This window comes from Vulpes lagopus, chromosome 5 (genome assembly GCF_018345385.1).
Source record: "Vulpes lagopus strain Blue_001 chromosome 5, ASM1834538v1, whole genome shotgun sequence".
NCBI lineage: Eukaryota > Metazoa > Chordata > Mammalia > Carnivora > Canidae > Vulpes > Vulpes lagopus.
This window is the reverse complement of record NC_054828.1, coordinates 74,754,856-74,776,857: the sequence shown is the minus strand read 5'-3', so window position 1 is coordinate 74,776,857 and position 22,002 is coordinate 74,754,856. Positions and strand designations below refer to the sequence as shown.

The 22,002-nt window shown below is 36.9% G+C and overlaps 1 protein-coding gene across 8 annotated transcripts in view; it reads left to right on the top strand.

The window, feature by feature from the left end:
* The window catches only part of VPS45 (vacuolar protein sorting 45 homolog), a 71,992-nt gene that overhangs the window by 15,632 nt on the left and 34,358 nt on the right, over positions 1-22,002 (top strand). For all 8 annotated transcript variants that reach the window (XR_005987785.1, XR_005987784.1, XR_005987783.1 and 5 more), the window contains 3 exons: positions 9,059-9,217; positions 9,431-9,538; positions 10,729-10,850. Coding sequence is in view for 4 of the 8 variants with exons in the window: in XM_041754924.1 (XP_041610858.1) it covers positions 9,059-9,217; positions 9,431-9,538; positions 10,729-10,850 (389 nt within the window). In the remaining 4 variants the exon portion in view is untranslated. The remainder of the gene's footprint in view (positions 1-9,058; positions 9,218-9,430; positions 9,539-10,728; positions 10,851-22,002) is intronic.

Below are 22,002 nucleotides of genomic sequence, written 5' to 3'. Positions count from 1 at the left end.
ATTTAACCATTTGTTACTTACTGGCTTAGTGACCTGGAGCTGTTGGCTTAATTTCTGAGCCAGTTTCCTTATCTGTAAAATAGATATAGTGACATTTATCTCATGTTGTAAGGATGATTTTAAAGATACAATATATATTAAAATGCATTATCTTAAGTTTTTTATTATTGAACACCTGCTGTTTATTCCATGAACATGTAAATGCTTGCCACGTGTACATTGTGCTATAAGGATCCAGAGGTACAAAGAAGAAGACCTCTTTTCCTTTTCCTCAAAGAGCTCACACTATAGTAAGGAAGAAAGAAATTTAAACCAGGAATTATCATGCTACAAGTGCTAATATACTAGATATATTTACAAAGGGATATGGAATACAGAGGAAGGACAGCTATTTCCCCTAAGGATGAAGCTTCTTAAAGAAGAAGACATAAGACTTAGGTCTGGACAAACAGGGAGGAATGCACTAAACAGAGTAGAGTGCACCAACCAGGGAGGAGAGGAGAAATTCTTGGCAGAGAGAATGCAGACACAGAGATGGGAGATGGGGGGGGCGGGGGCAGAGAATGAAAGGAACAGAGAATAATTTAGTGTAGCTAGTGCAGGGTACAAGATGAATGGTCTAAGATAAGCCAGAAAGACAGCCTGGGGCCTGATTATGACCGTCAAAAGGAGATTGGGCTTTAATCTTAAAATGTTGAGAGCAACCAGAGCATTTTAGAAGAGAAGAGACATAATCAGACCTTGGCCTCAAGAAATGTACAGCATTGTCAAAGCGATAAAACTAAAGCACAAGAAATACATAGGTGGTATTTCAAGGTAATATTTAATTAAGTCAAAATAACCTCAAAATAAGATTTGAGGCTATTAAGGACAGTTCCTTAGAGAAGGCGATATTAAGATGGACCACCAAGAATGAATAGAATCTGGAGGAGGATTTCAGTCAGGGATAACAGCAAAAGCAAAGAGGTAGAAATATGCAGAAAATAATAAACAGTGCGACCTGTTGGAGAGTGGGTGTGGAAGAGAAATAGGAGATAAAATTGAATTTGTAAACAGGAACCAGTTTATGAAGAAACTTGGGAGAGGAATTTGCACTTGCTGAGATAAGCAAAGAGATCCATTGTAGGGCCATATACAGAAAATCCATATAATTAAAGCAGTATTTTAGGCAATTTAATCTAGTAAGGATGCTTTAGAGGTGAAAAAACTGAAGTCAGGCCAGTAGACTCACAGTGATAGTACTAAAAATGCTCAGTAAAAGCAAATCTGAGAGTTCAAAGGGAAAAAAACAATTTAGCGACAGATTGGATATAAAGATAACAAGACAGAACAAATCTGATAATTCCAAGCTTCCTGAGAAATGGCAATGTGGTATCACTGGCAAGAAGTCACTTGGGAATGAGAGTCCTTTGAGAGGTCTACATTTCTCAGGCACTCACCATAAGAAGTACATGTCCTTATACTAGGACCCTATATTCTACAACCCAATCTCTTTCTTTCCCTCCTGCAATTCAACTTGACTTTACAAAATAAAGCCAAAATGGTATAATGGAAACAATACAGGCTTTGGAGCCAGACTGTCCTGACCTTTATTCTGTCTCTACATATCAGAATTTTGGGGGGAAAGAATTACTTATTTTGCCCAAGCCTCACAGATAAAGATTTCAAACTTTAGATTGTTACTAGGATTTAGTGAGATATGTAAAATGTTTTTTATATGATAGGTGCTCGGTAAATATTGGTTCCCTTCTTCTAAGCATAATGCTTTAAATATATGGTACAACTAAAACAAGGAAATCCACCTACCTGTGATTGCTCTAGTTATAGCAAGGTCCTTACTGGGATTTAGAGTTGCTACTTTTGAATGTTTCTTAAGATGCTGTTTGCTTTATATTTATGAAAAGGGCTTCAGTCATCACTGAATTTTATCCCTATATTCTTTAATCCTTTCAAAGAACTTTTAGGCTGATTTTATTATTTTTTCAATTGTATTGAATTCTAATTCTTTTTTTTTTTTTTTTAAGATTTATTTATTTATTCATGAGAGACACAGAGAGAGGGGCAGAGACACAGGCAGAGGGAGCAGCAGGTTCCCCACTGAGCAGGGAGCCCGATGTGGGACTCGATCCCAGGACCCTGGGATCACGCCTTGAGCCGAAGGCAGGCACTCAACCACTGAGCCACCCAGGCGTTCCTCTTATTCGTTTTTTAAAACATTTTTTATTTATTTATGGGAGAGAGAGAGAGAGAGGAAGGGAGCATGAGCAGTCGGGAAGGGCAGAGGGAGAGGGAGAAGCAGACTCCCAGCTGAGCAGAGAGCCCGATGCAGGACTTGATGTCCTAGGATGATGACCTGAACCAAAGGCAGACACTTAGACGACTGAACCACCCAGGCACCCTTGAATTCTAATTCTTAAATAGGTAATATAAGTACTTGGTGAAAGAGATATGTAGTAAAAAATGAGTCTGTTACTAGTCTCACATGCATCCTTAGTTATCCTGTATCTGCACAAGTCTGTGTGATATGTGTATCTCTCCCTTTCACTCCCTCCCCCCTCATTCTTTTTTTTTTTTAATTCAGGCAATACCATACTATACACATAGTTCTGCATTTTGCCTTGTTACTTAACCATTTATCTCAGAGACTGTTCCAGATCAGAACCTAAACACTCACTCTTTTCAGTCACTAAATAGCATTCCTTTGTAAAGATGTATCACAATCTATTTAGTGACCAACCTACTTGAAACAGTACTATTCATCACAGTTTGCAGTTGTTTTCTGGGCCCATAGAAGTATTCTTGTGAAAACTTTTTATCTTTCCCAAGAAAATTGATTTTCTTCTCTTGTTAAATAAAAACAAAATTTTATTCTGTAATTAAATGTAAATTTCCTTCTGTTTATCATTTTATTTTTCCCTTTGAAACAATAGAACCAAACTTAACCACTAGCCAGTTCCAGTATCTTTATTTGTATCTCTCTATGTATGGAAAGCAGACAAGGTTGCTATAATTCCTTGCCTGAAACCTTATTTCTGGGCAGCCCTGGTGGCACAGCGGTTTAGCGCCGCCTGCAGCCCAGGGCGTAATCCTGGAGACCCTGATCGAGTCCCACGTCAGGCTATGCATGGTGCCTGCTTCTCTCTCTGCCTGTGTCTCTGCCTCTCTCTGTGTGTGTGTCTCTATGAATAAAAAAGAAAAAAAAAAAAAGAAACCTTATTTCTTATTCACTTTAAAAGAAAAAAATAGATACTTTAAAATATGAATTCCATTTGTGATCCATTCATAGTATTTTTAAAAGTTATCCTTTGAAGGTTTTCTTGCCCATGTTAATTAGGGTTTTACAGTGAGCAATTGACTTGGACTCCCCCACCATAAAGGATTTCTTTGGCAATATGATTTAAATAGTCTATAAATGGAGCTTTTGTCTGGTAGTGAGTATGTGCCAGGGGCCTGACCCCTAGATTGGTTATAGCATTCCTTGGCCTGACCTTAGATGATAATATGTCATAAAGCAATGAATTGAGGTTTTTTAGTAGGGATGGGATTTGCTTTATTGAATAGTAACTGTATCATGGTGAAGGGAAAAAAATTCTATTGCTAAAAATTAACCTATAAATTGCTGCCACTTCTAACCAGTTACCCTACAGACTAATAAAAATCTGATTTAGAAGAATTTTCATAAGAACCAAACTGCAATGTACTATCATTAAAACCTATCCATAGCCTTGGAAAAGACTCATTTGATTAGTGAGGAATTTTTTTTTTTTTTAATGCCATGAAGAGAAATATCTTCAGAAAGTAAGCAGTTTTTTCCCCCATGTGTCATATTATAGCTTTTTGTTTGGAAAGAAGAATTCCTCTATTTTTATATACTTCTTTCCTGACCTTGGGTAAAAGACCTCAAATCGTCCTATTAATGGTATATAGTAAAGACTCAATAAATACTTGTTAGGAAAATGAAGAGAAAGAGTTCTGTTTTAAGCAGTATAGAGTAGTGGCTGAGAGTTTGGGAATTTGATGGCTTGGCTTTGAAAATTATAACCACTCTAAGTCTTAGTCTTTTTGTCTGTAAAATGGAGAAAAATCATAGTACTTAAAGATTTTTGTGAGGGTCCAGTGAGCTAGTACATGTAAAGCAATTAATATGGTACCTGGTACTTAACAACATTCAATAAGTAGAACTGTCACCATTATCTATCTGTACTATTATTTGTTAATATATTCTATTTTCTTTATGGCAACCAGGACATTGTTTTCTCATCTACTCATCACCTCGGATCTCTTTCTCCCTGATTTGAGAAGGGTTTTCTGCTTCTCATTAAAATTATAGGAAAATTGCTTGGGACACATCGAGGTGACAATTTTACTTTCACCAATTAAGAATAAAAATGATCATTTTCTCTCTAACCCAACATTTAGCCAGTGTTTCAGACAGTGTTGACCAGCAGAAGACCTACAGCAAAGCTAAGTATTTTAATTTTCTTCTTTTGACTAGTCATTAAGGAAAAGAATATGACAGATATATTTACCAGTCAATGGAATTTGGTCCTACCTACTTTCTGTCATTTTTCCTAGCTAACCTCTTAATCATTCCACAACACTTTTATTTCAAACTGTTAGATTAGACTCATTTTTTTTTATCATATCAGCATGTTGAAGGCTTCTGCCAATTTCATCCTGCTGTTCTAATCTGCTGGCTTATTATCATGCTATTCATTGATGATTTTACTACATTAATGTGATAGTACATACCAAGGTAGAGTTCTTGTTCTTCAGGTTAAATTAAAACAAAAAATAAAAACTATTTTTGGTTGCTGACTTCATCTGTAATTTATACAGTGGTGTAACTATGTCTTTATAAAAATGTGTTCTTGTTGTGCTGCTTCATCATAGTTTTGGTAGAAGAAAATAGAAAAGTAGCCCCAAACAATGAAAAGATCTTAAATATCAGAAAAAAACTATTTTTTAACTGATGTTTTTTGAGGGACCATTAGCTTCTTTTTAAAACTTGACCTTCAGAGACCTTGTGTTTGCTTTCCTTTTCCTGTTCTTTGATTAGGCCTATATGAATGTTAGAATTCATTGAATTCTGTGTTTGAATCCTATCTTCTTAAGAGGACAAGAGTTTTCTTTCACTCTACTCAGCCATTGTTATTATGTGAAGTATACTTTTCTCTTTTGAAAGTCTCAAGGTTTATGGAAAATTTATTAAGAAAATAGAAGTCTGAAGTTCATTATGTAATTCACTCATATTTCCAACACATAAGTACCGCCACGTAGCAGATACCTGCTGTGTAATTAGAAGTCCCTCAGATTGTTTTCTCCTCTTCCCTCGTTAGTACCCTGGAATTTCAATGTAATGTATGCCACTATCAATCAAGTTGATGAGTCAAGTAGCCATGAGTGAAATGTTCAAAATCAAGTCAGAGGATAATATGGGATCTAGGCAGACAAAAATGCCCTTCTTCTTCAAGAACTTACATAAAGTGAAAGAGAAGAAAGAACTTACCTTGTTACCTACGTGTTTCCTTCCATGAAGAAATAGATAAGCCTCACTGGAACACTGACCTGAGTCATGGGTTGGGTTCTAAGGGCTCAAAAGTAAGCGAAATAATCTACTCAAAGTAATCTTGGTTCACATCTGGGCCACGTCCTCAAGGGAGAGCTAAGAGTCAGACCAGGGACTCTAAATAACAAGCACCAAATCTCAAGGAAGAGAAGTGGATTCTTTAATGGGAAAGAGCCAAGAGTCAAGATGCAAGTAAAAGTAACCTACAAAGGAGGAGGGTACAGGCTTATTGCAGCAGTCTTTGTCCCTATACCAGTTCTTTTTTTTTTTTTTTTTTAAGGTTTTATTTATTTATTCATAGAGACAGAGAGAGAGAGGCAGAGACACAGGCAGAGGAAGAAGCAGGCATCATGCAGAGAGCCCGACACGGGACTCGATCCAGGGTCTCCAGGATCACGCCCTAGGCTGCAAGCGGCACTAAACCACTGCGCCACCAGGGCTGCCCACCTATACCAGTTCTGTGGTTTTTTAAATTTTTTTTTAATTTTTATTTATTTATGATAGTCACAGAGAGAGAGAGAGAGAGAGAGAGAGGCAGAGACACAGACAGAGGGAGAAACAGGCTCCATGCACCGGGAGCCTGACGTGGGATTCGATCCCGGGTCTCCAGGATCGCGCCCTGGGTCAAAGGCAGGCGCCAAACCGCTGCGCCACCCAGGGATCCCCAGTTCTGTGGTTTTTATAGTTAATTGAGAATCTCAGATTTGCTAAAAAATATAGAAATTGAGTAGATTTAAGGTAAAAGAGTGACCCCAAGGGCAGAAATTGAAACATCGTGCCCATAAAAAGAGATCCCAGATGGATGTTTTAAACTTAGGCTAAGTTGATTGAGAGACAGGAAATAGGGTGTTCTTACTTGGTAATAATTTTTACTCTGAAATTTCTTCATATTGTCCTAGAAACTAGTGGCGAATTTGAACAGATATTCTAAATAGTCTGTATTCTGTGATTGCTCTGGAAAGGGTACCACAAAAGAAAAAAAAGTAAGGAAATTCTTATGACTACAAGGCTTAAATCTATAGAAGAGAAATTTCTTCCCTTTTGATTCCTTAAAGATGATGCTAGTGAAATATTCACTTAGAAGAGCAACAATAGGAATCTTCCCCAGAGACCTTCCTACTTGAGAGCCACCTGGGAGCTTCCCCATGTCATCATAGTGCTCTTTGGTGTGAACAGAAGAGTTCTTAAACATTAGACCTGGTTGTTGTGAAGCATGAAAAGATAAGGTACAGGAAAGCATCTTGTAAGTTGGAAAGCTTCATTTGGATGTTATTATGTCCCCAGAATCCAGTGCCTTCCAAGGCTCTTGTCAGTCTTTCAATTGAACCCATTTCTTTCTCTGATTGCCATGTTCCTGGGTTTTTTTGTTTTGTTTTTAAGATTTATTTATTTATTTATTCATGAGAGACAGAGAGAGAGAGGCAGAGACACAGGCAGAGAGAGAAGCAGGCTCCATGCAGGGAGCCCGATGTGGGCCTCGATCCTGGGACTCCAGGATCACACCCTGGGCTGAAGGCAGGCACTAAACCGCTGAACCACCCAGGGATCCCTGCCATGTTCCTGTTAAGAGAGTCTCCCAGGCTAATTCCAACACTTACTGATTCTTTAGGGCCTTTTGCAAATGTCACCATCTTTATGAAATCCTTCTGGATTCCTCAGCAACCAAGTGTACTTTTCTTCCCTCTCTCCCCTTTCCCGCATTGCACTGTTTCTCAGTTTTTGTTTCTTGTTTTGTTTTTTGCAAACATGTTTCTGTTATAATACCACATATGTTTTTCTGAAAAATCTCCTATTCTGCAAAATCATGTACGAAAAATAAAAAAGTGTTATGGGAAAATAGGGTTATAAGCAGGTCACTTAAAATCTACCTAGCTAAAAAAAAATCTGTATAACTTTATACTCAGTGCCCTCATAAAAATAATGATAAGCCTAATAAAAATATTAGCACAGTTAAATCTCCATAGGCATTTGCACCCAGAAATATACTCAGTTCATCCATTGTAGCCTTCCTTGTTCCTGGTTATTCTTCAGGATGTAGGGTCACAGAAACTTTTGCTTCTCATACAAACTAGTTTCACCAAAATTAAAAATATAATATGGGGATATCCGTCCGTTTTTTGGCTGTCATTTTTTTTGCTTTTTAACTCAGAGAAATATCTTTGCATCCTTTTCGTTTGTACTTGCCCTTTACCCAGATAGCTTAATACTGTGGAAAATACAGCAGTCCTTAAAGGTATAAAACCAGCTACTAATTTTTTTTTTAAGATTTGTTTATTTATTCATGAGAGATACAGAGAGAGACAAAGACATAGGCAGAGGGAGAAGCAGGCTCCTGTCGGTGGCCTGACGTGGGACTCAATCCCAGGATCCCGGGATCATCACCTGAGCCAAAGGCAGATGCTCAATCACTGAGCTACCCAGACAACCCAAAACCAGCTACTTCTTGCAGAAAACACTGGTATAGGATTTACATCCTTTTTTCCTAACATAGTCTTAAAGCTTCCTCTTTCAAGAGGAAGCTTATCCCTATTTCCTTCTTAATACTAACGTGCTGGAAAAACTACATATAAATCAATATAGTTTGCATGTTAAACTGACACCATTCCCATATTCAATGATCTCCTGGAGTTAAAATGCATTCAAGAAATGTGCTTTGTAGCAGAATAGGCTGTAATTGTTTCATTCTCCTCACCTCCTTGTCTGTGAACTCACTGAGGACATAAACTGTGTCTAATTCACCTCCAGTGCCTGGCATGGTGCTTTATGTTTAGAGGAGGATCACAAAGTATCTCTCGGCTTGAATTAATTTGTTCTGCTGCATAATAAATATAAATACATACTCTAGGGAAGTCCCTTAATGTGAGGATTGACAGAACCTAAATGATTTTGTGTAGCAGCCTTTGCTGTCAGTACCTGTCCTCTTAAGATCATTAAGTATTCAATTTAGAGATTACATGCTTTACATACTCATATCTCTGGAAGCCATGTTGAGACATATTGTTACATCTGATGCTTCTTGGAGATTAAGCCTAGTCTTCCTACATAAAATTCTACCAACTTGTCTCCATATCTCTGGCAGTCACTAACACTAAGCAATAGTTTTACAAGTCAACAGATCAGTTCTGTTGTGTGCTGTATTGATTGAAATAGTGGAAATAATCTGTGTTCCTTGTTTTAGCAAGGAAATTGCAATCTTTTCCACATGAGACCATAGACCATCTCATCAAAGGAAAGAAAGGAGTTAAATTCATTTTTGTCCTAAAGCAATTGCAGTGGGAATTTTTTTCCTTATTTAATTCTTGTCTTAGGCAAAGGCATTTAATTTTCTGTAGCTGAAACAATTGCTAAACCTAGGACCCGTACATTGCCATAGTTGTAATCTTATTCATGAACTCAGATATATCACTGCCATTCAATAATTATTAGACCTAAGATATTATATATCACGCAGGTGAAGGGGAGAGAAATATCAGCTCTTTCTTTTTTCAGAATGTAAAGAGGCTCCTGCAGAACCCCAAAGTGACAGAGTTTGATGCTGCCCGCCTGGTGATGCTTTATGCTCTACATTATGAGCGACACAGCAGCAATAGCCTACCAGGACTAATGATGGACCTCAGGAACAAAGGTGTTTCTGAGAAGTATCGAAAGGTAATCAAATTTATATATTAATCCCACCAAACAGGTAGCAACTTTATTATTATATTCTTAGTTCTGACAAATGAGAAGTCCTGCTGTTTTTACTTACAGAAATGTATAATTCTGTCCTCTCATGTCTTAATTTCCTTAATAAGGGTATTTTCTTATGAAATTAATTTCCTGATCCCTAAGCAGTAAAAGGTGGTTTCTCTTTTTTCCTTTTAGCTCGTGTCTGCAGTAGTTGAATATGGTGGTAAACGGGTCAGAGGAAGTGACCTCTTCAGCCCCAAAGATGCTGTGGCTATTACCAAACAGTTCCTCAAAGGATTGAAGGTATGGCATGTCCCTTCTGCTTTCTTAAATGAGAAACAGTGAATAAAAATGATCTTCAAAGTAACTTTAAGATTGTTGCTGATTTAGTACTATGTCAATTAAATGAAATTAAAGCAGACATCCTCCTGATAGCTTTTTCTTCAAATGCTTTCTATATTGGAGCAGCATCAGCATTGGACCAAGCAGCTGAACAGGGAATAATGAAATATTTCCAGGAAATACCCAAGAGTAAAATGACGGACAATTCTGTTAGTCATAACTGTATTACTCCACTTGTTTATCATTTTTAAGATTTGTTTGGTAGTTTTTCTTTGAAGGAAATTAAAGATGAAGCAAACCACTCTAAATCGTTTAAAAATATTTTCTTGGGATCCCTGGGTGGCTCAGCAGTTGAGCTCCTGCCATGGGCCCAGGGCGTGATCCTGGAGACCCAGGGTCAAGTCCCATGTCGGGCTCCCTGCATGGATCCTGCTTCTCCCTCTGCCTGGGTCTCTGCCTCTCTGTGTGTCTCTCATGAATAAATAAATAAAATCTTAAAAAATAAAAATAAAAAAATAAAAAATAATAAAAATATTTTCTTAAAATAGTGAAAAAAAATAATAATAATAATTTTAATCTGCAAGCCTTTCTTATGTTTCCTGAAGTATTTCCATTTTCCTGAGTGTTTCTAGACTCCTATTCTACATGGTCTTTTCCTTTTATTTGCTCTGCGTATCATATCACATTTTCACAAAAAGAGATGATAAAGGATTTAAGCAATTCCATTTTTGAAATTCTTTTATAATAGCTAGGCTTAAATTACAAAGCATTTTTATGAGATTGGAACATTTCTCTTGATGAAAAGAAATTTTTAAATTATTTAACCAGGGCAGCCCCGGTGGCACAGCAGTTTAGCGCTGCCTGCAGCCCAGGGCGTGATCCTGGAGACCCCGGATCGAGTCCCATGTCAGGCTCTCTGTGTGGTGCCTGCTTCTCCCTCTGCCTGTGCCTCTGCCTCTCTCTCTCTGTCTCTGTCTCTATGAATAAATAAATAAATAAAAAATCTTTTAAAAAAATTATTTAACCATAAAATCCCTATTGGAATCTATCCCATGAAATCCCTGTTGAGTGCTTGTCCTTTTCTGATGAGTATCATTAACTGTTATATTGCAAATTTCCCAAAAATGATATAAGAATCATCTTCCCCTTAGGGAGTAGAAAATGTGTATACTCAGCATCAACCTTTCCTACATGAGACTCTGGACCATCTCATCAAAGGAAAGCTTAAGGAAAATTTGTATCCTTATCTAGGCCCCAGCACACTCAGAGACAGGTAAGATAACCAAGATATTAATAATAAAAACCAGAAACACTAAGAAAATGGAAATGTAGAGTGTTGTAAGAGACTACAACTAAGATTATATTGCTCTGTTATTTTAGTTCTGAGATTCTTTTGGTTTTACATGTGTCAGGATTAAATTCATCTGCTAAGCCTGAAAGATTATTTCTTTTGGAATAAAGAAACAGGTATTTTGGAGTATCCCAAATACTTGTATTCTGTCCTTTAGTTTCAGATGAGTTTACTTATGCCATATAAGGTTCGGTTCCATGGCATTTAACATTTGGAGTTTCAAACATTAAAGCCAAAAATAGATTTGCTGCTTGATTGCCATCCAGAACAGGTTGTTACTATTTTTGGTGAGGACTGGACTTTGCCAAATGTGGCCAGCATACAAACTGAGACCTAATTAACAAAGGCCATTTGTTATACAGGAGCTAAGAATGGCTCGCTTTTGGGGTATTAACCAAAGGAAGCAATTAATTTGTCATTTTAATCCAGTAGTATGTTAGTTTTAATAAAAACAAAACTCATCCAAAACAACTTACTTAGACTAACCTGAACTTTTAAATATACACAAAGTCTACTTTGTTATAAATTATTTTGTATTTTTTACTGGGACCACATATTATAAAGAGCTTAATATATGTAATGGAATGCTGTTGGATAGATTGATATGCGAATTGTTACTATTGGTAGAATTCTTCGATCATTTCAGCTAATCTTAACCTAAGAGTCTTGGAAGAAGAGTATATATTAGTATACTATAATAATATATAAATAGTATATTTATAACTGTAATAAACTTCTGAAAGGAAAAGATGGCTCTTTTACATGATAAAATGTATTTTTTTCTATTTTGTTCTTAAAAAAAAAAAAAAAACCTCTGTAATTTGGTAACAACAGAAAGAAAAAGATCTTTTTAAAAAACCCAAAGTTGTGGGATGCCTGGGTGGCTCAGCTGTTGAGAGCTTGCTTTCAGCCTAGGGCATGATCCTGGAGTCCTGGGATCAAGTCCCACTTCGGGGTCCCTGCAGGAAGCCTGCTTCCCTCTGCCTCTGTCTCTGCCTCTTTCCGTGTCTCTCATGAATAAATAAATAAAATCTTTAAAAAAAAAATCCAAGGTTGAGAGGCAGAATATCTGGGGTTAATTTCAGACAGTACATTCATTCAGATAAAATGTTTAAGGACCTTGGTATCAAGATTCAGAAATGTCAGCTTAGTGGAAACTGTGCAAACCAGCCTAAAGCTATTCACCTGCCTTAGAGGCTTTTTGAAAACCAGTGTAACTCTATTAAATGGCCTTCTAATTAGTATGATAAAAATAAAAATATTACTTTTTTATGAATTTCAATTAAGAATTATTGAACAAGGAGTTAGCTACTTATTGCTAAAGGGACACCAGAGACCACCAGAAGAGTATATTATTTATGGTTGGTTCGTAACAGCATACCTTTCTAATTTGGGTGATTCATTTCCAACAAAAGCTCAAAATGATGCTCTTCCAGCAAAATGCACATTTATCAGTTGTCAGCAATCTGTTAGCATTTGTCATTATTACCTAAGTACAAATATAGTTAATAATTCAATTGCTCTATCCTTTTATATAACAAATATTTTTTTATTGAGTGTCTTCAGTATGTCAAAAACTGTTGTAAAGGCTTGCTTTTGGGGTATTAACCAGAGGAAGCAATTAATTGTCATTTTAATCCAGTAGTCTGTTAGTCTTAACTCATCCAGAACAACTTACTTAGATCAGCTGAACTGTTAATATACACAAAAGTCTACTTTGTTATAAATTCATATGTGTTTTTACTGGGACCACATATTATAAAAACCTTAATATATGTAATGGAACGTTGTTTGGATAGATTGATATGCGAATTTGTTACTATTGGTGGTAGAAACTATCATTTTTGCTAATCTAACAGAAGAGTCTTGAAAAAATAAGTTTATATTTTGGTCACTGTTAGAGCTGGCATGATCCTGGAGTCCTGGGATCAAGTCCCACTTCGGGGTCCCTGCAGGAAGCCTGCTTCCCTCTGCCTCTGTCTCTGCCTCTTTCCGTGTCTCTCATGAATAAATAAATAAAATCTTTAAAAAAAAAATCCAAGGTTGAGAGGCAGAATATCTGGGGTTAATTTCAGACAGTACATTCATTCAGATAAAATGTTTAAGGACCTTGGTATCAAGATTCAGAAATGTCAGCTTAGTGGAAACTGTGCAAACCAGCCTAAAGCTATTCACCTGCCTTAGAGGCTTTTTGAAAACCAGTGTAACTCTATTAAATGGCCTTCTAATTAGTATGATAAAAATAAAAATATTACTTTTTTATGAATTTCAATTAAGAATTATTGAACAAGGAGTTAGCTACTTATTGCTAAAGGGACACCAGAGACCACCAGAAGAGTATATTATTTATGGTTGGTTCGTAACAGCATACCTTTCTAATTTGGGTGATTCATTTCCAACAAAAGCTCAAAATGATGCTCTTCCAGCAAAATGCACATTTATCAGTTGTCAGCAATCTGTTAGCATTTGTCATTATTACCTAAGTACAAATATAGTTAATAATTCAATTGCTCTATCCTTTTATATAACAAATATTTTTTTATTGAGTGTCTTCAGTATGTCAAAAACTGTTGTAAAGGCTTGCTTTTGGGGTATTAACCAGAGGAAGCAATTAATTGTCATTTTAATCCAGTAGTCTGTTAGTCTTAACTCATCCAGAACAACTTACTTAGATCAGCCTGAACTTTTAAATATACACAAAGTCTACTTTGTTATAAATTCTTATGTGTTTTTTACTGGGACCACATATTATAAAAAACTTAATATATGTAATGGAACGTTGTTGGATAGATTGATATGCGAATTGTTACTATTGGTAGAATTCTTCTATCATTTCAGCTAATCTTAACCTAAGAGTCTTGAAAGAATAGTATATATTAGTATACTATAATAGTATATAAATAGTATATTTATAACTGTAATAAACTTCTGAAAGGAAAAGATGGCTCTTTTACATGATAAAGGCTGGGGAAATAGAAGTAACAAGAAAGACAAGTTACCTGCCCTTAAGGAACTGACATGCTGAAGACAGTAAACAAATAAACAAAGAATAAAATTTGAAGGATATTAAGTGCTACTGAGGAAATAAATAGGGTAATAACCTACAACATAACTTTGTAGAGGTGAGGAGCATTGCTTTAAATGGAGTGAACTGAGGAAAAAATAAAACAAGACGAAATCAGGGAGGGAGACAAACCTTAAGAAACTCTTAATCATAGCAAACAAACCAAGGATCTTTGGAGGAGAGGTGGATACATTATATGTTAATTAATTGAATTTAAATGAAAAATTTTTTAAAGAAAAAAAAGTTATAGTATCAGCTAAAAAAATAATAATAAGAGAAATCCTTATTTCTTTTGAGGAAATGCTATTTAAGATGAGCTTTAAATTACAAGACAGAGGGATCCCTGGGTGGCGCAGCGGTTTGGCGCCTGCCTTTGGCCCAGGGCGCGATCCTGGAGATCCGGGATCGAATCCCACGTCGGGCTCCCGGTGTGCATGGAGCCTGCTTCTCCCTCCGCCTGTGTCTCTGCCTCTCTCTCTCTCTGTGACTATCATAAATAAATAAAAAATTAAAAAAAAAAAAAAATTACAAGACAGAGAGCAGCCCGGGTAGCTCAGGGGTTTAGCGCTGCCTTCAGCTCAGGGTGTGATCCTGGAGACCTGGGATCGAGTCCCATATCAGGCTCTCTGCATGGAGCCTGCTTCTCCTTCTGCCTGTGTCTCTACGTCTCTCTCTCTCTCTCTCTCTGTCTCTCTCATGAATAAATAAATAAATAAAATCTTTAAAAAAAAATTTACAAGACAGAGCGAATCACATAACAATTAAAATGCATCCCAAGCAAAAGGAACACCAGAGCAAAGGCCTTGAAGAAAGAGAGAACTTGGCAAGTTCATGGAACAGAAAAAAGCCCAGTGTGGTTGGGGCATAGTGAGTAAGGAGGAAATAAATTGAAAAAATAAGTAGGGACTGGATTACTTAGGGTGTTAAAGGCCCTGGTTAAGAGGGGTTTTAAATTTTAAATGTCATAGGAGACCATTGAAGAATTTAGCATGTAAGTGACATGAACTGAATTACTTATAGGATCACCTTGTGGGGAGAATGGTTTTTTGTTGGTTTTTTGTTTTGTTTTTGTTTTTGAGAATGGATTTTTGAGGGCAAAAATAGCAGGGAGACTACTTAGGAGGCAGTTGTAATAGTCTAGGTAAGGAATAAAAGAGGTTTGGTTAAGGGGCCTGAGAGAGAAAGAATCGATAGAATTGTTTAATGGATCTACTCCATTAAAGGGGGTATCTACTCTTACCCTCTTACCATAAGAGAGAAATCAAGAATAATTCTCGGGTTTGGGGGGGCAAAGTTGCAGGTGCCTATTAGATAACCAAGTAGAAATGTTAGATAATAAATGAGGAGTCAACAAGATTTTGGTGATATTTAAAGCTATGGGATATAAAATATATAAGATCACTGAAAGAAAAAAAGAAAAGAGCCCTGGACCGAGCACTGAGTAGAAGACATGGAGCCAGAAATGGAGACCGAGGAAGAGACAGAAAGGTAGAAGGAAAACCAGGGGAGCATGGTGTCATAAAGACCAAGAAACCTGTGGTAACCTGAATCTAGTCTTCTGAGAGGTAAAGGTGAAAACAGTACAGAATCAGGGCAACATGAAGGTCTTTGGTGACCTATTCCCTAGTTTCAGTGAGATTGGAAACCAAATCAGGGTTACAGGATGTAAGATAAAATAGAGATAACAAATGTATATCACACTTTTAAAGAAATTTTGCATGAAGCTGTCAGAGAAATGGGATGGTAGCTAGGAGAGAGTGTGAGCTCAAGGGAAAGAGATTCTAGAGCATATCTGATGAGACTGTAATCTGATGAGAATTACCCTAAAGAGGGATCCCTGGGTGGCGCAGCGGTTTGGCGCTTGCCTTTGGCCCAGGGCGCGATCCTGGAGACCCGGGATCGAATCCCACGTCGGGCTCCCGGTGCATGGAGCCTGCTTCTCCCTCTGCCTGTGTCTCTGCCTCTCTCTCTCTCTATCATAAATAAAAAAAAAATTAAAAAAAAATAGCCAGCTTTCCTAGTAAAGACTGGCTTTAAAAAAAAAAAAAAAAAAAAGAATTACCCTAAAGAAAGTAAAGTCAAAAATACAGAAGAGAAAGAGGAAGAGCTGCAGAAGTGAAGTCTAGGGGATCCAGATAGAAACAGAAGTACTTTTTTTTTTTTTTTTTTAAGAAGTACTTTTTTCTTTTTAACAATTTTGATGGTGAGAGTATGGGACCATCTTGTCTGATTGCTTCTATTTTCTCAGTAAAATATGATGTCAAGTTATCAGCTGAGGGAGTGGGTAAAAAGAGAAAACATTGTGAAACTGTCATCTTGCAGGCCAGGAATCAGATTTACTAGGGAAATATAATTAGGACTTCTAGCCAAATTGAGTGCCCATTAGAGTTTTATAGTCATTAATTTAAAATAGAGGGGCACCTGGGTGGCTCAGTCAGTTAAACATCTGATTTCACCTCAGGTCATGATCCCAGGGTCCTGGGATTGAGCCCTGCGTTGGGCTCCCTGCTCAGTGGAGCGCCTGCTTCTCCCTCTCCTTCTCCCCCCTGCTCGTGCTCTCTATCTCTCTCACTTCCTCTCTCTCTCAAATAAATAAAATCTTTTAAATAATAATAATAATAATAAACTAAAATAGAGGGGTGCCTGGGTGGCTCAGTTGGTTAAACGTCTGACTCTTGACTTTGGCTCAGGTCACTATTCTGGAGTCTTAAGATCGAGCCCTGTGTGGGCTCTGCACTTACCATGGAGTCTGCTTGCCCCTCTCCCTCTGTCCCTGCCCCCCACTTTCCCCCTTAAATGAATGAATGAATGAAATCTTTAAAATAGAGGTTAAGGTCTAATTGTGTGGTTTTCTCCAGCAACTTTTGGCTATACTAGATTAAATGAGGGCAAGGCTGGTAGCTAGGCCCAACCAGGATTTGGGGAATTGAAAACAGAAGGAGGGTATTGGATGGTAAATAAAGTATTTGTTTTGTGGATTGGAAGTCTTAAGTCAAAGAATTATTAAGATAGAAGTATTAGTGTAAGTGAATTAGAAATTGAGGAGGTGATTATTAGAGAAAAAGATCTTGAATTCAAGACTTCACAGTACAGATACTTATAGTAAAAAGTTTATGTTATAATTATGGATGTTGATTACGATGAATGGAAGAACAGATCATTCTGGGTGAGAAGACCAGGATGTGATATGAGTAATCCATGTTGATGTGAAAGTCACTGAAAATCCTGAAAGGAGCAGCAGTGAAAAGGACACTAAACCAGACCTAAAGTCTTTGGGAATAAGAGAGTGACCAGGAAAGGAGGTCAGGAGAAAACAGTGCAACTGCCTCATGAGTTTCTAACATAAGAAAGATGGTGAAGAAGGCAGAGAAGTTGGAACAAAACAATAGGAGGGGGCACAGAAGACCCCTACACCACCTTTTGGCCCTGCTTAACATCAGGTAGACTACAGAGGCCTTGAAAAGACCTACTGAACAATTCTGCTTCTAAAAGCTTTCTTTCTAGATATATTTGTGCAAGTCCACAAAGACATAAACAAGGATACTTACTGAAACATTTGGAGTTTTTTTTTTCAATTTTTTAAATTTTATTTAAATTCAGTTAATGTATAATGTATTATACCAATACCAATAATGTATTATTGCTTTCAGAGGTAGAGTTCAGTGATTCATCTAGAGTATATAACACACATTACATTATGTGCCCTCCTTAATGCCCATCACCCAGTTACTCCATCCCTCAACCCACCTCCCCTCCAGCAACCCTGTTTGTTTCCTATGATTAAGAGTCTCTTATGGTTTGTCTCCCTGTCTGATTTCGTCTTATTTTTTCCTCTCTTCCTCTGTGATCCTGTTTTGTTTCTCAAATTCCACATATGAGTGAAATCATATGGTAATTGTCTTTCTCTGATTGACTTATTTTGCTTAGCATAATATCCTTTAGTTCCATCTATGTCATTGCAAATGGCAAGATTTCATTGTTTTTGATGGCTGAATAGTAAGTAGTCCATCATATACATATATGTGTGTGTGTGTGTGTGTGTGTGTGTGTGTATACCACATCTTCTTTATTTATGCATCTGTCAATGGACATCTGGGCTCTCTCTATCATTTGCCTATTGTGGACATTGCTGCTATAAACACTGAGGTGCAGCTGCCCCTTTGGATCACTACATTTGTATCTTTGGGGAAAATACTCAGTAGTGCGATGGCTGGGTCATAGGGTAGCTCTATTTTCAACTTCTTGAGGAACTTCCATACTATATTCCAGAGTGGCTGCACCAGCTTGCATTCCCACTAACAGTATAAGAAGGTTCCCCTTTTTTCGCATCCTCATCCTTATCAACATCTGTCGTTTCCTGACTTGTTAATTTTAGCCATTCTGACTAGTATGCGGTGGGATCTCATTGTGGTTTTGATTTGATCAGGTTTTCCCTGATGCCGAGTGATGTTGAGCATGTTTTCATGTGGTTTATGGCCATTTGTATGTTTGCTCATGTCTTCTGCCCATTAATTGGATTGTTTGCTGAAACATTATTTGTAATAGTTTAAAAAAGAGAGAAACTAAGTGTCCATCAATAGAGGACTGGTTACTAAATTACAGTACATTGCTATTCATTCTTCTTAAAAAGTGGCATAACTTGGGGCACCTGAGTGGCTCAGTGCTTGAGCATCTATCTGCCTTTGGTTCAGGTTGTGATGCCGGGATCCTGGGATCAAGTCCCACATTGGGCTCCCCACAGGGAGTCTGCTTCTCCCTCTGCCTCTCTGTGTGTCTCTCATAAATAAGTAAAACCTTTTAAAAAAATGGTATAACTCTTCATGAGGTGATACAAAAAACTTTTTAAGATATATTGGGTAGAAAAGCAAAATGCTATAATATCCCTTTTGTGTAGAAAAAAGAACCCATATCTAAGCATAAATGTGATTATATACGTATGTGTATATAAACAAGTCTGCTTAACTATACTATATGTATATATACAATATGTGTGTAATATATATGCAAGCACATATATGCACATGTATACAATAAATATTTCAAAAAGGATAAGAAAGTGTTAATAATGGTTACCTCTAAATATTGAGACAGTAGTTAGTTAGATATATATCTGTCTTTCCCAGTAGATATTGATACTGTTTTAAGTATCATAATCTTGAAGTAAAAACTGTGTTTCATTAATACTTGGGTTTTTTACAATATTTGACACAGTGCCTTACAAATTGGTGTTGAATAGGTATCAAATTTCTTGTGTAGGCATCTATAATAGTAGATATGACAAGATTTATAGTTGGAAAATTTAAACTAGAGAATAAATTTGGTTGATGTTACCAGAAAATTTAGATTTTATAGTTTGCCGGTATCCCTCTACAATATATTGGCTTTACATCATCTTGGCCTCGCTCTCAGTTCTAGCCACTATCTTGGATCATCATACTGAGAAGAGTCATTCATTTTAATCATCTTTATGATAATTTAAGTCTTATCATGATAGGGGTCCTTGGTTTTATCATTATTAGGAAATATCAAAGGAGATGTGGCAAGAATACAACTTTGAAACCAGGAATGCTTGTAGAATTGTTTTACTCCTGAGCTATTAAATTCATGGTTAACCTGTTTGGCAGTATAGCCATATCTGAGTTTTGAGTTTTGATCTTTCCCCTGCAGATGAAACACCCCCATTTCCTATTTAGTAGGCTCATTTTTCTTTCTTGCTCCAGAATTGCTTCTTGTCTCTGATAAAAACAAGCAACTTAAAAACATTTGGTGAGAAAATGGAGCTACCTGCTCATGCATTCCACAATCAGTTCAAAAAGGAAGTACTTTTTCACATTTACACAAATTTATTGGAATCTTGTGGTAGCAATTCATTTTGTTTCTATAACCGCAGCAGTCCTTTTCCAGTGGCCTTTTTTCCTATAGTAAATGCTCATAAGATCTTTATACTCTATAAGTACTCAAAAATTTGAATTTTAGCCATAAGTGTAATGGTCCACAAAGTAGATAAAATATTGCCTCTTAAAAGTTTTTCTACTTCGTTTATTCATGTACAGAAGTAATGATTTCCAGAAATACTATATGTGAAAAATGTTTATTTTTCTAGTAAAATAATATGTAAATTGAGTTCTCAAGGTGTTCTTGTATATGTATATGCAGCATGAACTGGCTGCTGTTTTCTATCTAATGTTTGCTGCCTGCACTAATTAATGCTTTTAGTTGCTATGGTGAATTACAGAGCACTTGTATATTCCACTTAGCTTCAACCATCATATAAAAATGATTCATTGTGTATTTTCCTTTTGGCCTCATCAGAACATCTACTTTTAAAATTCGCCAGGGAAGGGAATGAAAAGGAAAAATGTCAGGGTGTTTGTTTGTTTTTTCCCCATCACTGTTCCTCCTTAAGCCAGCTTGAATAAGGAGTAGGAGGCTCAGGAAAACATTTATTAATGTTTTCATAACCAAATGTGACATAGTTATCTTTGTTAGGTACACAATTAAGTCAAGCTATAAGAGTCTATCCCAGTATCTAAGTTTTGTCCTTATATTAATATAACCTACACCCACAGTTACCATCTGTGACATTTTCTTCCCTCTCCAGTAATACTCCAGAAAATACTCTGGTACCCTGAAATTATCAGACTAAATTAGGATAGTATTCTAACGCTCTTCTAGGAGCCTGCTTGAGGGATGCCTGGTTGGCTCAGTGGTTGAGCATCTGCCTTTGGTTCGGGTTGTGATCCCGGAGTCTGGAGATCAAGTCTCACATCAGTCTCCCCTTAGGGAGCCTGCTTCTCCCTCTGCCTCTGTCTCTGCCTCTTTCTGTGTCTCTCATGAATAAATAAATAAAATCTTAAAAAAAAAAAAAAAAGTGCCTGGTTGAGTTTATTCCTTCCCAGTTCTTGCCTTTCTTTTCCACAGAGACAGGTGTACTCTTGAGGCAAATTATGGGCAGAGGGCAGCTCTAGGGAAGAAACATCTCCAGAATGATCCTTGCTTAGCTGCTTTTTCAGTTGACTTAGCAGATCAGGTGCCCAAGACAAAAATGTTACTGTCTGGTTCCTCTCGGTCACTGTACCTTTGCAAGGAAGAAACTTCCTTCCCATCTTCTTAATGAAATAATCTATGCAATTCATGAGTATTTACTCAAGATAACTGCATAACAAGTGTCAATCTAGGGTTGCCTCTCAACATAAAGAGTATTACGTATGGAATCTCACTATAAAAATAATACACATTTTCTGAGAATAGAATTTCATTTCAGCTTTGAGGATATTATTACTTCTGAACACTGCAACTGTTTTTTGTTTTTTGTTTTTTGTTTTTTGTTTTTTCCTGTTTCTACCTGGGCTGGCCTCCAGATAGTTACATAGACCAAACAATTGGCAGAATGTCTTCTGTCTCCTCGGTGGCACATTCTTATAACATTGGATTTTTTTCTCCATAGAACTCATTCTTCATCAGTATTCTTTAATGAATATTAAACCAAGTATGACAGTATTTGAGAAGCCATTATCAGCTCATTCATACTTCTAGAACCAATATAGTGGGAAGAATTAAAAATTTATATTCTTCAAAATTTGGTGTTGAAAAGAAATTGTCTATACCCATGAGGGTAATACTGTGATAAAAGTTACAGAGACTCATATCAGTATTTAAAATTATAGCCAACTGTAGTTTGGTAGATCCTTTTGGTCTATTCCTAAAGAATCTGACAAGATCTGAACTTAAGTTCCTTTCCCCCTTCTGTAGAAATATTAGTCAGAACTGAAACAATACCCTCAGTTGGAGAAAAAAGAAGAGAACTTGTATTTTTGCCTGAATATTCAGTCCTTGAAAAATGAAGAGTTCATCATACTTGGTAGCAAAATGTTACTATCATAATCATGCAGCATTTCCTAAACAAATGACCCTTCTCAACAAGAGAAAGCTGACATGTTGGGATCCCTGGGTGGCGCAGTGGTTTGGCGCCTGCCTTTGTCCCAGGGCGCGATCCTGGAGACCCGGGAT